The 14,514-nt window shown below is 44.3% G+C and overlaps 1 protein-coding gene across 3 annotated transcripts; it reads left to right on the top strand.

The window, feature by feature from the left end:
- The first annotated feature begins 1,166 nt into the window (after nucleotides 1–1,166).
- fgf13b (fibroblast growth factor 13b) lies at nucleotides 1,167–14,205 on the top strand. 3 transcript variants are annotated; one of them, XM_040150517.1, is made up of 5 exons: nucleotides 1,167–1,472; nucleotides 6,134–6,244; nucleotides 9,380–9,483; nucleotides 10,841–11,039; nucleotides 14,039–14,205. In XM_040150517.1, exons 1-5 carry the CDS (start codon nucleotides 1,406–1,408, stop codon nucleotides 14,176–14,178), a joined length of 621 nt encoding a protein of 206 aa, XP_040006451.1. In that variant the 5' UTR covers nucleotides 1,167–1,405; the 3' UTR covers nucleotides 14,179–14,205. The 3 variants fall into 3 exon arrangements, with proteins under 3 accessions (XP_040006451.1, XP_040006453.1, XP_040006452.1); XM_040150519.1 differs by lacking the exon at nucleotides 1,167–1,472 and adding an exon at nucleotides 5,418–5,619; XM_040150518.1 differs by lacking the exon at nucleotides 1,167–1,472 and adding an exon at nucleotides 5,686–5,818.
- The last annotated feature ends 309 nt before the right edge of the window (nucleotides 14,206–14,514 follow it).

Genomic DNA, 14,514 nt, shown 5'->3' with positions numbered 1-14,514 from the left:
AGGTTTAATTAGAAAAGGAAACAAAGAGAAAACAACGTTTTCTATATTATGTTGTGATTACCGTCATTATGGATTGCTGTGTTGTGAATTGTGACAGATATTAAAATTGGTTATTTTGGAGGCAGTCTTTTCATAGGCAACTAACCTGAACTCTTTCAGTGAGTGTTGCTGGGGATTTACTGGTTCCTCTTGGTTATATAGTTTTCCTACGTTTTACATGCAACGGCTTTCTACTCCCCTTTTGTTTCTGTGCCGGAGGCAGTGAGTTCAGTCAATCACAATCACAAAATGCAGCTTTACACATGAAAGTCATGTTAAGTTTAATACCAATTCACAGCATGGTTCAGCTTTTATAGAGTTCTGACTGCCATCGTTTTTACAGCTGTGTTAGAGCTGAGATGATTAGTCAATTACTCAACTAGTCAGCCGACAGAAAAATAATTGGCGCTTAGTTTGATCAATTATTAATCAATAACTCCCTATTCAAGGAAAAATGCCAAACATTCCCGAGCTCCGGCTTCAAAGTGGGAAAACATTTGCTGCTTTTATTTGTCTTCTTCAGTATTACATGGAATTGAAGTTGGTTGAAGTTAGGTTTTGGAGCACTGGTAGTGGAAAACATGCAACTACATAACATCACCTCGAGCTTTGGGAGACTGTGATGGTCATTTTTCACTTTTCCCCTCATATTTTATAGACCAAGCGATTAATCGGTTAATCGAGGATATGATGGAGAGATTAACTGATAGTGAAAATAATCCTCAGTTTCAGCGCTAAACTGGGTTTTCTAGGCAACATCAGGCCAAGGAGTACCGCGACACAGTTACAAGGCAAAGGGTCTTAACGAAGGCAGAAGCACTAAAAAAATATAAAATCTGGCAGGAGGAAATGTATGTCTGTTAGGTTTAATGTTCCTGGCTACATGGAGTGTACCTGGATAAGGTTAGCTAGTTACTGGGAAGTGAATGTAGAGCCCTTACAAATACAGTAACTTAAATTTCTGTGTGTGTGCCCACTAGTGTGCCATTGACAGTTCTGTTCCACTCTGAACTCTCTCTCTCTCTCTCTCTCACACACACACACACACACACACAGACACACACACACACATATACGAACACAAACACACTCACACACTGCTTCCTCCATAGATCCTTGGACTTGGGAACGGCCTGCCGGCTCCCTCGCTCTCTTATTGTGCCAGATCAGCGGGGCCTCGAGATGAATCATTAATGACCGGTTCCAACCGGCCTAATGGCCTCTAATGTTCCGTAATGATCTCCCGTCACCGCCATGTGCGCGGCCTCTAATGGATCCAATGCCGTGGAGAATTCGCCGGTTTGAACTTCGGTAAATCCTCCTCTTTTCGTCGAGCAGCGCACAACGAGGCAGCGCAAAAAGAGCCATGAGCACGAGGCCCCCGGAGCTCCACGGACGCAGCATGACTTTCCCTCTCCGCCGATCGACCTCAGGTAGGGGCAGAGGAGACGGACCCAGACCACGAGCCAGTGGTGATCCTGTGATATACCTTTCTTAAAGGAAGCTCTGTGTATAACGCGTTTCGGGGATAGACCGTCAGGGCAGAAGGGGTGAACACACAGTTTGGTTACGGTGAGGCCAGCAGACGCTCTCATAGCCTCTGAAGGGACCTTTCTAAAACACCGCCTGGGTGTTTTTTTTGTGTGGATTTTATAGGTGCGGTTCATTTTCGACAATTAAAATTGTTCTCAAAACGTTTAACTGCCCCCATTTCATACACTTGCGTTTTAAAACACTTCCGTCATTTTCTTATCACTGGGGTTGAAACGCGCCTTAGCTCGGGGCAAACTTGGCAGGAGCCAGCGCTCTCCGCGGTGCTAGAAAACGGCGCCGGACGCGCCCCTCTCTGCTGAGCCGTCCCCGCGAAGAACTGCCCGAAACAAAACAAAGCAAAACAAAAGAAAAAAGAAAAAAAACCAAGAGTCTTATCAGATTATTTCTGGGACTTGACCTCGAATTCGCCGTCACGGTAGGTTTGCAGCGAACAAGCGTGTAAGTTCAGGTTTTTGGCTGTTATTCCACTGGAGCCAGTGAATCCCGATCCGGGGCTGTATATCGGTGTCCTCCTCGCCCACGGGGCAGATTATTGAGGGGACAAAGCCCTAACTTTTTAAACAATAAAGGGACTTAACATAACACAGCGTTCTGGTCTCAATTTTGGAGGCATGAATAAAACGTTTAATTGGTTTATTACGAGTTAACAAAATCACCCCCCAGAGACGTTGAATCAAAATCCCCAGCACTTTGCGCCCGGACTAATCCCTTTACGGTCCGTCTCGGCCTGCGGGTTCGGTTTCGCACACGGTTTACTCTGCCGGAGTCGGACGAGCCAAAATCACTTTTCACCTTTCAGAGGTGAAAATATCCCGAAGGGGTCATTAAGGTGCAACGTCAGTGCATCGGCCCCGCGGCTCTTCGACGGCCGCACAACTTCGTAGCGAGACCGCGTGACATGGGTCTGCCCTCTACAGGCCTCGCCGGTTTGATGCCGGGGTGTTTCAGTCCGCTGCGAGTGCGCCGCTGGGTTTCTACTGCAACGCACGGGGGCTCTCGCTGGGCGTTTGCTGGAAACACAGTGTGGCTTTTCCTTGGCTTCAGCGAGTCCCTGTTCTCCGAACATCTGTTGTCAAGCTCTCGAGCTGCCTGTGGGGGGCGCTAGGGAGCTCGAGGCAAACCTTAAAGAAGTTGACTGGCTTTTAAACATAGAATGGATGCAACAGCTCGGATTTATCTCTTAAATCCCTTTTTTCCCCTTCTGTTTCTACAGATGCAGCAATCGAGCACATTTAAGCTGCTTTATTATATTTACATTTTTAGACTAAAGACTTTCTTTATCTAAAATGTTTTTTTTTTCAAATCCAGGAAACAAATCCATTCTTTCCTGTGTTGTTTGGCTGCTTATTTGTTTAATGGTTTGTCTATTGATTCACTTATTGATCGTCTTGTTTTCTGTAACATCTACATTTGTTATCGTGGTGTTTTAATGCAAAGGGTTGGAAAAATTGGACGTATTTACGTTTGCCACGGTTAGTTTACCCTGCAGCTCGCACTGTTACAGTATATCTTGTTAGCTCTTGTTGGTGAGGCTGTTGCTTTTAGGGGCACGTGGTGTGGGTTTAAAAAGCAAGGATCTCATAAATGAAAGATGAGGGGACTCGACCAAGCTTCCAGTCATTTTCGTTACACTGGTTGTACATGTTTGCTTTCACATTTTGACGTTTTAGATGGCATCACAGATCGGCAATGAAATCTTTCATGGCCGAAGCGTCGTCGCTCTCTGGGAATGAATAGCGGGTTGGTTGAACTGTGCAGTTACATCTGAACTACAATTATAATTAAACACTTACAAGGGTCTTACCTAACCAGAAGGCCGTAGGTGTAACCTCAGCTCCTTCAGTCAAGGACAGGCTAATGGCTCCGCTTCAGTGACCAGGTCCTGACCTCAGTTTTGTGTCCACAGTCCATCACTCTCTCCTCCACCCACTGGCTTACTCTTACAGTGGGCTACAGCTTACTGGGTTTGCCTCCTCTTCCCTCATGTAATTCACTGCTCACCACATCCTCTCGCTCCTCCAGCTATTGATTTTCACTACCTTTTCCACCGGCGAACAGCACGCACTGGCTCTGCCTGCTGTTCGGCACCAGGTGCCACAGGTCGACCTCAGCTGTGAGTCAGTCGGCCGTTCGTCCACCGCCTCGTCTTCCTCTGTGCCACTCGGAGTTGCAGTTGCCATGCGCCATTGCAGCCGTGTTTGGCGCTGACAGCTGTGCAGTCTGCTTTCCTGCGGGGGGCTTGCCCGTGGCCAGACGACATGCATGAGGTGGCTGATTGCTGCAGAACGCGTGCCTCTGCTCTGGTGCCAATGCAAAGGGAACATCTAGAAAACGGCGCAGCTCATCCAGACTGAAGGGCTGTCTCCGTTGTTCACCTCCTTCGTGCACGCTGCAGCCTTTCAGCAGTGGTGAACCTCTGCACCAAAATAAGATGAGAGCCCCTCCTTTCTCCCTCCCTTTCTCCCTCCACTTTCTCACACACACTCACCAGGTCTCTCTCTCTTCCAAAATTTCCCCCTTCACTTATTTTACCTTTCTTAATTTTCCTCATGCCTCCTCATGAATCGAACATTTCCTTTCCTTCTCTCTATTTCTCTCCCTCTCCCAACCTTGCTCTTCTCTCACTCTCTCTCCCTTTTTCAAACACATAATATATAGGCTATGTCTCTCATTCATGTGCCTGTTCATCTTTTCCTCCCCTCCTTCATTTTCTACAAGCTTCTCCCAATCGCTCTCTCACACACACTCTATATAGGCTATCTCACCCCCCCCTCCCCATTATTCCTCCTCTAATGCATTCACCTGTCTGTCTCTTATTTTGATATTTATTTTCCTCACTCCTCCTCCTATATTACACCGCACCTCCCCTGCCTCTCCTGCCCCCCCCCTCCTCCTCAAAATCTCCCTGCCTATCACACATCACTGTTCAGTGTAACATGTAAATAGCATGCCACGTGGGGTTCAGGGCTACAGGTGCCCGATGAGCAAGAGCTGCCCAACCCCCCTTCATCACACCCCACCTCCATCCGACCCCCTTCCAAACACAGAGATACACACAACACACGTACGAACACGCGCGCGCGCGCACACACACACACACACACACACACACACACACACACACACACACACCACCTCCACCCCTCCTCGTTCGTCTTCCTCGGGGCGGGCAGGGCTGCAGCAGTTTTATGAACGGCACGGCTGCATCATGATCCCTTTCCCACTGAACCGGCCCCGAGCTGTTTCACTGACAATCATTCCGGTTGCTGCATTTCTGTCACGGACAGCGTCGAGGAGCGGAGCATCACCGGGGGAGCGTTGCAGACCAGCAGCAGCAGCATCAGCAGAAGAGGAGGAAGCGGCAGCTGCATTGATCATCAACAACAACCGCCGGTGTCGTTCGCAGCAGCTCAGAAGCTGTTGATTCGCCACTTGGACCCGGACTGGATCCTCACCAATACCCTCCTCTCTTCCTCCACGCTCTCCCGGGACAGCCAGAGGAATCGCCTGAGGGGGGACCAGACAGCTTTTGCCACTCAGACCCCTTGGGGGATGTGAGGCGGCGTCGTTAACGCTCACTCACTGGCACATTACTGGATTTCATCTTAACGACTTCCATCAAGCGCCCGGACGCACCGATGGAGGATTCTGGACGCTTTTTAAAATCACGGATATCTGCGAGACTGCAGCGGCCGATGTGTGATGCGAACTGAGCCGTGGGTGGTGTAGACCCCCTCCCCGCACCACACACGCCCCCATCGCCTTATCCGCGGACTCTCCCTCCGACCGGGACGCACAGCCTTGTTTCACTCCACCGGGGGAACATGTCCCGGGCAGCGGCCATCGCCAGCTCTCTGATCCGCCAGAAGCGGCAGGCAAGGGAGAGGGAGAAGGCGAACGCTTGCCGCGGCAGCGCCAGCCCGAGCAACAGCAAAGGCACGAACGAGAAGCCGAGCAAGCTGAACGTGTTCTCGCGTGTCAAATTGTTTGGATCGAGGAAGAAACGGAAGAGAAGGCGACCACCAGGTCTGAGGGTGGGGGAAAGGAAAGTCTGAGAGCCACCACCTCAACCATCTTCACCGTCATCATCACCACCATCATCACCAGCAACCAACACCATTTTCCCTGGTCCCTCATCACTTCATCATTTGTCACCCTCTGGATAATCTCCTTCCTGCAGTGGCTCAGGAATTAATCCTGTTGCATGACACCACAAACATCACATGTAAATAAGTTTGAATTGTCCTGCAGGAAGCGCAAGTTTTGTTGCAGCATGCATCTCTGATAACTGATGGAGATCTCAGAAGTTTGGGTTGCTCGAACCGTCCTGTAACATCTGTCAGTTATTATTTGATTTTTGTGTGCCACTATGTACAGGGGTCAGGGAGTGATATTGGGCCCTCGAGGCCCAGTGATGGGAAATACAAACAGCTTCTCTTCCTCTGATACTTCCGGCATCCTGCAGACTGCTGGATTTGATACACGACAGTAATAAGGAATGAATGCAGTTAATGTCACTCCTCTCATCTCCTCCCCTCAGAGCCCCAGTTAAAGGGCATTGTGACCAGGCTTTCCAGTCGCCAGGGCTTCCAGCTGCAGATGCAGCCTGATGGCACCATTGATGGAACCAAGGATGAAGACAGCACCTACGGTAAGCCTGCCCTTTGGACATACAGCTGCTGGCCATCCAAATTCTTCCATTTCCTTAATTTGCCCTCTTTCAAAAATCAACTTGTGCTGTAACTGACAGTTACTTTCATTATCGATTAATCTGCCAGTTATTTTCTTGATTAATCGGTTTGACTATAGAAATGTCCGAAAATAGTGAAAGAATGCTCATAATGATTCCCCAGTGGCCAAGGTGAAATCTTAAAATTGCATTTTTATCTGACCAGAAGTCCAAAACCCAAATATATTCAGTTTACTATCAGATGTGACATGGAAAAGCATCAAAAGATGGCATTTGAGAAAATGGAACCAACACTTGTTTGGTAGTTTTGCTTGGAAACAATATCGAAACAATGAATCGATAACAGATTAATTTTCTTTCAATCAACTCGAGTAATCCTCCAATCGTTTCAGCTCAAATGTGTGTTACTCCAACCCTAACAATAATAATTGCAGTCTTGAAATGCATGTTAGCTGCTTTTCTGTCCTGGTATCAAATTAATTGAAAATGAGCGAAACAACAGAAAATCAAAGTGTTGGTTGTAAAGAAAGTTGACACTTGCGTCGCAACATTTCAACATGTTGAATTACATGTAGACTTAATGCCTCAGTCTGAGATCTTTAGAGCTTATAAAGTAAAGGAAGATGAAATAAATTAAATACAGACTGAGACTGAACCCACGCTTTCTGGTAATTTTCTTATTACATTCTCACTCATACTGTAATTTGACACTCAAGGTATTCATACAATAGAACATTGCAACATATTGAAGGTTCAATATCTAGCAAGGTCTGATTTAGTCTACAGTTAAGTCCCATAGTTCCACTTTGGCGTTATCCAGAGCCTGTTAAAGCCAACTGGATGATAAACTTCACCCAGTGGATAATATGAACCTGATGTGGGAGTTTTAACTCAGACACTCCCTCAACAACATTTGGAGCGTTCATTTAATTAATAAGATGGTGCATCCTTTTCCTTCAGTCGTCAGACACGGCAGTCTATACGTGTTAAAGGTTTCCTAGTTAAAGAAATCAATTAAACAATCACAGGACGTACAGCGCCCCCTGAAACAGGTTGACCCGCACCAGTAAACGAATTCTCTGTTGCCTGCTCCATCTCAGTCTCTCGCTTTCTCACACACACAGGCTGTAGTGCGTGATTGATACGGCTAATTCAATCCTGTTGTTGTGACTCAGGCGGCAATCACTGGGTTTCCCGTGCACAGTTGGTGTTGCCAGCCTCAAGCATTGATTTCTGCTACTTCTCAGGCCACCAGCTGTTGTGTACAAAGAGAAAGACATGGCTACAATGGAAGTGTGTTATTTAATTCGATGATTACATGGTGTATACATCATGTAAACGCCTACCCACATGAAATCCCACATGAAGACTGCATTTGAATGGATAATCCATGTAATCCGTGTCTCCATATAACCACAGTCATTATAAAGAACATGGTTGGCTAAATGAGTATAATTAAACAAGGGCCTGACTCATCAAACTGCCAGGAATAATTACGTCCCTGCAACTGAAATTTTACTGTAGAAACATATAAATAACTTTTTTGCTTGTGCCTACTGAATGTAAACCACTGGGGGAAAAAAGCAACAAAGCAACAATTTTGATAGACAGTATAGATACTGATAGATACTGCACATTAAATTTTTTTTGTGATAAAGCTTTAAATCCATACATATGCTTTTGCCACTGTAGATACTTTATCTGCTCATCCATCAACCCTGGAAATACCCTTAATCTAAATCTGACAGACCATCTTTAATGTTATATTAACTGTAATGTACAAGGGTGTAATGTCCGCTGGGGATTTGGGGGACGTGACACCTTCGCTGCCTGAGTTTGTCTTCTCAGGCTACATATAGGCTGGTACCCGACTCCCTGATAGGCAAGAGCTGTACCTGCAACCTGAGAGGACGACTGCAGGCACTACTACGGGAAACTCTTCTCTTAGTTTCTCTTGTAAAAAAAGATCACGTAATCTAATTTTTTACATTTAAAATTCTCCTAAAAATAAACTATACACGAGCATCAATCAAATATTAATTATTAGATAAGACAGTGAAAGACCATGATCTTTTTAGTAAAGATACACATATGATCTGTATCTATCATAAAGTATGAGGTCACTATCAATAAAAACGAAATGGGATTTTTCGTAGGTTTAGTGTTATAATACATGTATTTGTTAAGAACTTCTGACTGTTTGTGTCCCCACGTACTTCTACAAGCAAACCTACGCCTTTGGTAATGTATTAAGAGTGTGTAGCCCAAGCAGCTTGACGTAGCTTAATAAGCTTATGCTTATGTAACGTGCCCTTAAATTCACAAACGGCCGCTCTCAAAGCACCTTGAACCTTGCAGTGTAAATAAGCCTGGGAATGTCCTCTTTACTGTACTTGTTCAAATGGTTTTAGGTTTTAGTGCTGAAATCAGTAGCCAGTTGATCAGTTTGTTGGTCAGTTGACTGACAGACTATGACTCAAGAGCAGTTCATTGTTTAGACCATTTGCCAAGCAAAAATGCTCTGGTTTCAGCCACTTAGTGTAAATGTAAGATTTATATCATTATCTTGGTGTTTTAGACTGTTGGTCAAATAAAGAAATTGTTCAAGACCTTCTGACATTTTATAGGCTAAATGATTAATCTATTAATAAAATAGAATTGTTGACGGATGAGATGATAATGAGAATAACTACTAGTTGTAGCCCTAGTAGGGGTATTTACAGTTGTCTTAGAGTAGAACACTCTATAAACTCTGACTCAGTGGCTTTTCTGTTGAAACTTGTCTTTACACTACCAATTATTTACCAAACCATGCTATGCTGTGTGCCTTTTGATCATTCTTACACTTTTCATCCCACTGTTACTGGGCTGTACTGGGCACTCAGTCACTGTAATTCAGTAGGCTTTGCGACAAACTGACCTTGTGAAATAGCATCGCTGTGGCAAAATGGAGTTGTTGTCATACTAGATGCAACATTGATATTGAGTAGGATTTTTCTCTTCGTCTCCCTGTGTTCACTGTGTGACTGCTCATTTGTTTGCTGTGTGTATTTGTGTGTTGATTGTGTGTGGGTGGGTGTGTATGTGCATACACAGCTGTGTTCAACCTGATCCCAGTGGGGCTTCGTGTGGTGGCCATCCAGGGCGTCCAGACCAAACTCTACTTGGCAATGAATAATGAAGGCTTTCTATATACCTCCGTAGGTCACCACGCACACACACACACACACACACACACACACACACACACACACAAACACACCACCTTCACCATCATCATCACCATCATTACAGACCATTAAGGACTAAAATATCGTCTTTGGCTCAGGTTGAGTAATGAAGCGGCAGCTTCCAGTGTGACCAGTTTCATTATCATCCTATCATTACATCAATACTTTAACTACAGCGTTGCTTTGTGAGCCAGCTGCCATTGGGTGTTATAATCCAGTGTCTGAGCCGCCCTTGTCTGTCTACTGATATTGTGACTTCTCGGGATTGATTTCAGATCATCCTCTAGCCTCCTTTTGTTTATCTCCCTTCAGTCATTCTTTGATAGGAAGATTACCTTGTGTCCATTTACACAATGTTCCTGAAATCTGTTTTCATGCCTTTCCCAACTTGATATACGCATAAATCCCCGCTGTGCATATATTTTCTCAGAACAGGTCAGAAGGCAGTGTTGGCTGCAGTGCAGATTTTAAGTGCCTTACTTAAGCTCTTGAGTGGTGATGGTGGGTGGTGTAGATGCAATAACAAAAAAGAATCAACAAAAATAACACGCACCTTCGGCAATCTAAACAAGGCTGCGAGGCCAAAAGATGAAAACTAACATGAAATAGAAAAATGAAACCTCGAAATAATAACAGCCATAACAGAAATAATAACAGCCATGCTGCTATGCCTGTGCAGGCACGTATACCAGCACAGTATCTGGCCCCATCATGCCCAGACCTGGATGCTCTGGGTTGTCATGGCGTCAGTCATAACACTGATATCCCTTGTTTCATCTTCTTGCCTGATATTAAAGGCAGAGAGGAAACACAACACACACAAAATGTTTATAGAGTTATACACACAAACCACATTTGTTTGTCTGTTCGTGCTAAATCTACTTAATCAAAATTCATACAAGATTAATGGATGACAGAGAGAAAAATCAGTCTTTCTGTATCTTTCCGTTTCCCCCGGCAACCTGGGCACCATCTTTCTCTCAGTGGACTGGTTGGTATTCAAGGGAGTAGCTGGTTGCTATGGAGATGCAGGAATAAGGAAATGCAAATGTCAGCTGTCCTAAGTTGGCGCAGTTCGTTCTTGAAGACTACAGCCTGGCTGAGATAATGATTCAAAGAGCGGACCAACTGATGGATGAATACACTTTAGGCAATATGGAGGAATGATTGAACACTCTTTAATGGAGCTGCCATTACAAACTCATACCTTCTGTGACTCTGCTCCTTCTCTGCAGCTAAGCCCACCTACCTCTCCATGTCTATGTAATCACCTCCTTGTCTTCTTCCTTTTATGATTCGTCCTAATATCTGTCACATGTCCCCTCAGGAACATTTTACCCCGGAGTGTAAGTTCAAGGAGTCGGTGTTTGAGAACTACTACGTCACCTACTCCTCCATGCTGTACCGGCAACAGGCCTCAGGCCGGGCCTGGTACCTGGGACTCAACAAGGAGGGCGGAATCATGAAGGGGAACCACGTCAAGAAGAATAAGGCCGCCGCACACTTCATACCGAAACCGCTCAAAGGTAGGACTGGCAGTTACATGACCTGCCAGTTTATCAGTAAAACATCGCACAAGGAGCAACAGGCTAAAGTCAAAGTTAAACTGAAGTGGCCTTTTTTTCTGAAAAAGTATGCATATCCCAAAACCTTAACAACTGTAAACAGTTGTTCAAAGAACCTGAAAAGAATATCTTTATTAAAATTCCCCTTCCACTCAAAAATGTATTTTGCTCATTGTTACTTCATTTGGATGTTTGAGCTTCACTAGGTAGAGGTTTGGCACTAAAAGGGCTGCTTTCACGTTCACCTGCTGAAGGGTGAAAGTTTCTTTGCGCTCACCTTAAATGTCAGTTTAGAACGTGCACATAAGAGTAGGATTTTGTGACGACACAACTAGCTTGGAGCCGGTCATAGTCCAGTATGCAACGAACACAAGCGTGATGTGGAAACTTGAAACTTTCAGGATATATGTATAGAGAGAATGGACTTTTCATGTAGGAAGAAGATATTTTGCAACTAACAATTGAACCTTTATATAACTTTTAATCAAACTTTTATGAATGAAACACCAGCCTATCCATAAATTCTCAACTTTCCTATGAGGGAGAAGAGGTAGATGTAGAGAATTATAAGTAGTTAATTGAATTTTGCTTTGTTGAAAACCATATCAGACAAATGAGTATTCAAAGCAGAGTATTTTGTATGTCTTAAAGAATTTGAAAATGTGGTTTCAAACCCCAGATTTATTGTAGTCTAGCCCCAACTGACTCTGCCTCAAGTGAGATCACTTGGAGCATTTTATCAGATTTCACGCCACAAAAGCCACAAAAGGTTTCATACTACTTTTTTCTCATATGCAGTAATACTCCCCAATACCCGTAAACAGCCTTTGATGTGTTAAAGTGGTGGAGTTGCCTTTTAAGAGTCATGAACTCGCGACTGTGTGGATGCGGTTTGATCTGATTTGATTAACAACGGCCCGGCAACATGAACAAACAGCACCAAATCTGTCATCACATTTTGATTCGAATGTTCCTGAACTGCGATTGGTCCACAAAAATACTATATGACATCTCATTTGTCGTGCCCCAAACCAGTGAGAAAAGCAAGGACAAAAGAAATAAAGAAATAATGAAAATGTTGACATACGCAAAACTGTTCCAACTTTGTTGGAAAACTGCTGTGCTCATATAGGATCTCATCATTCATAGCAGGAAGCTGATTGAGAAAAGTTCTCAGGATCTTGAAAACATGTCTGGAGAGGATCTTAAAATATTCATGACTAAATAATGAACAGTCAAAGTCAAGTGTAGGAAAAAACATCCGTAATGATTATTTAATAAGATGAACATTCAAAAACTAATCTGCTTCATCAGGACTCTGCAGTTGTGGTTTGATCAGATTTAATTGACAGTGGCGTCCCCCTGGCAACATAAGTTAGCAACCCACCATTCTCATCAGACAAAGACTCTGATTGTTATTTTGCTTAAATCTGATTGAAATATAATCAAATCAGACAGACAGACAAATCAGACGAATACTGAAATCTCTCCAGTGAAATAACCAAAATTACAGTATAACTATATGTGTTCATGTAGGACCTCATCGCTCAAAGTTGGAAGCTAATTGAGAAATGGTTTACAGGACCTTTAATGACTTTTTTGTGCCCATGATAAGGTAAAATGCGACCCTTTTGTGTTTTGGGATCATGAGATAATGTCCTCCCTGTTCCTGTATTCAACAAGCTGTATACATAAACATATCATATGTTCAAAGTAGATGCAGATGTTTTATGAAGAACAGAGCTAGACTTTTTCATGTTTGTGAGAGCGCATTCATTCATGGGTTTGGTAGTTTATAACTCAAAACTCAGATTATCAGATAAAAGGAATCTCAGGATATTTATGGGAAATGTCCATCTTGCTGCACTAACTTACAGCCCATCACCCACCCACTCTGCTTTCTGAAATCCTTATTTACAGATAAATATAAAAGGGTTTTATGTGATTACATCCAAGGGAGACCTGGCTTAGATGGCACCAGTACAGAGTTGCAGACACAGATGAGAGTGCACACTAAAGACATGGTGTAAATGCAAGAAAGCACACATTAAAATGTAAGTGCACAGTGTAAATCTACACTGTAATCAATACTTCTACATTAACAATAAATCACATGACTAGTATGTGAAAGGGGTTGCTCGAAGTGATGAACCCACAGAGGGTTTTCAACTGACTCTGCACTTCCTCTCGGCCTTTTGGTGCCTTTTAGAGCTCATTGTTTAGGTTTTCTGACCCACAACTTTACTGGTACTCGGTTTGCTCCCACCGCTTCCAGCTGCAGCAGGCAGCTGTTTTCAGGGATAAAGCTCTAGAAGCCCACTGTGAATTACCTGCCCAGCACCGAATGGCAACAAAGTTATTGACTAGCTGTGTGTTCATAGCGCATTTAGCAGCGTAAGAGTCAGATATTTCCTCAGGACTTGGTGGCAGGCAAAACAGAGCTTAAAGGAGAGCAGATATTGGGCTAACATTCATCAAATGGACACAATAACAACTCCAAGTGAATGCCAATGTTGTATCTGCTGAATGCGTCAATAGGTGGCCAGCCATAATATGTCAGAGTTGTGGTATAGCTTGTTTCTGCTGCCTCCACGTGACCAGAAAAAATCAGTTATTGCAAAACAAATGATTTGTTTTCATTGTTCATTCATTTTAAGCTCATTAATTACTAGACATCATTATTGTTTCACCTTTTATGGAGCACTATATTACAACTGCAAACTTAGCATTGTAGGAATTCCCCTGACAGACAAATCAGGGCTTAAAACCAGAACTAATTAGACTGCTGACATTGAACAAGGCCTCAGTTATCTAAATGCAGGAGAACTAAATGTACCGAACTTACTGAGCAAGACTGTGCATACCAAACCTGAGTGATTCACTTAGACCAGTACCAATAGTTGAATTAATGATTCCTTTCTTGTGTGTGTGTGTGTGTGTGTGTGTGTGTGTGTGTGCAGTGGCCATGTACAGGGAGCCCTCCCTCCATGACCTGACAGAACTATCACGGTCAGGCAGTGGAACGCCAACCAAGAGTCGCAGCGCTTCGGCCCTACTTAACGGTGGAGGGAAGACGCCCAGCAACAATGACTTATCCTAGCCCCCCACCCCTCTCTCTCACACACACACACACACACACACACACACACACACACACACACACACACACAGATATAAAAGCACACACACACACACACACACACACAGATCTCAGGCCGACATGCCCACACATCAGGCTGGTGAGGGGTAGGAGGTGGTGAGGAGAAAATGAAGGACAGGAATGTGTTCTTCCACTTTACGGAGCCCACTGTGACTGACTGTGATGTAAATAAATCAAGGACAATCAATCCATCTGACTCTGCTGCTCTGGTCTGCAGAGGGACAGGACCTGTGAATCTCTTCCCTTGACTACTCTTCCTGCTGTATCATACCCAGA

The sequence above is a fragment of the Xiphias gladius genome, chromosome 17 (assembly GCF_016859285.1).
Source record: "Xiphias gladius isolate SHS-SW01 ecotype Sanya breed wild chromosome 17, ASM1685928v1, whole genome shotgun sequence".
NCBI classification, from domain to species: Eukaryota; Metazoa; Chordata; class Actinopteri; order Istiophoriformes; family Xiphiidae; genus Xiphias; species Xiphias gladius.
This window is presented reverse-complemented; position numbering and strand designations above follow the sequence as displayed.

Excerpts from the sequence above, each read along its gene's own strand:
- fgf13b (XM_040150519.1), top strand. The coding sequence starts at position 5,418 with ATGTCCCGGGCAGCGGCCATCGCCAGCTCTCTGATCCGCCAGAAGCGG. Across the intron at positions 6,245-9,379 it reads GGATGAAGACAGCACCTACG|CTGTGTTCAACCTGATCCCA; the intron begins GTAAGCCTGCCC and ends GTGCATACACAG. Across the intron at positions 11,040-14,038 it reads CATACCGAAACCGCTCAAAG|TGGCCATGTACAGGGAGCCC; the intron begins GTAGGACTGGCA and ends GTGTGTGTGCAG.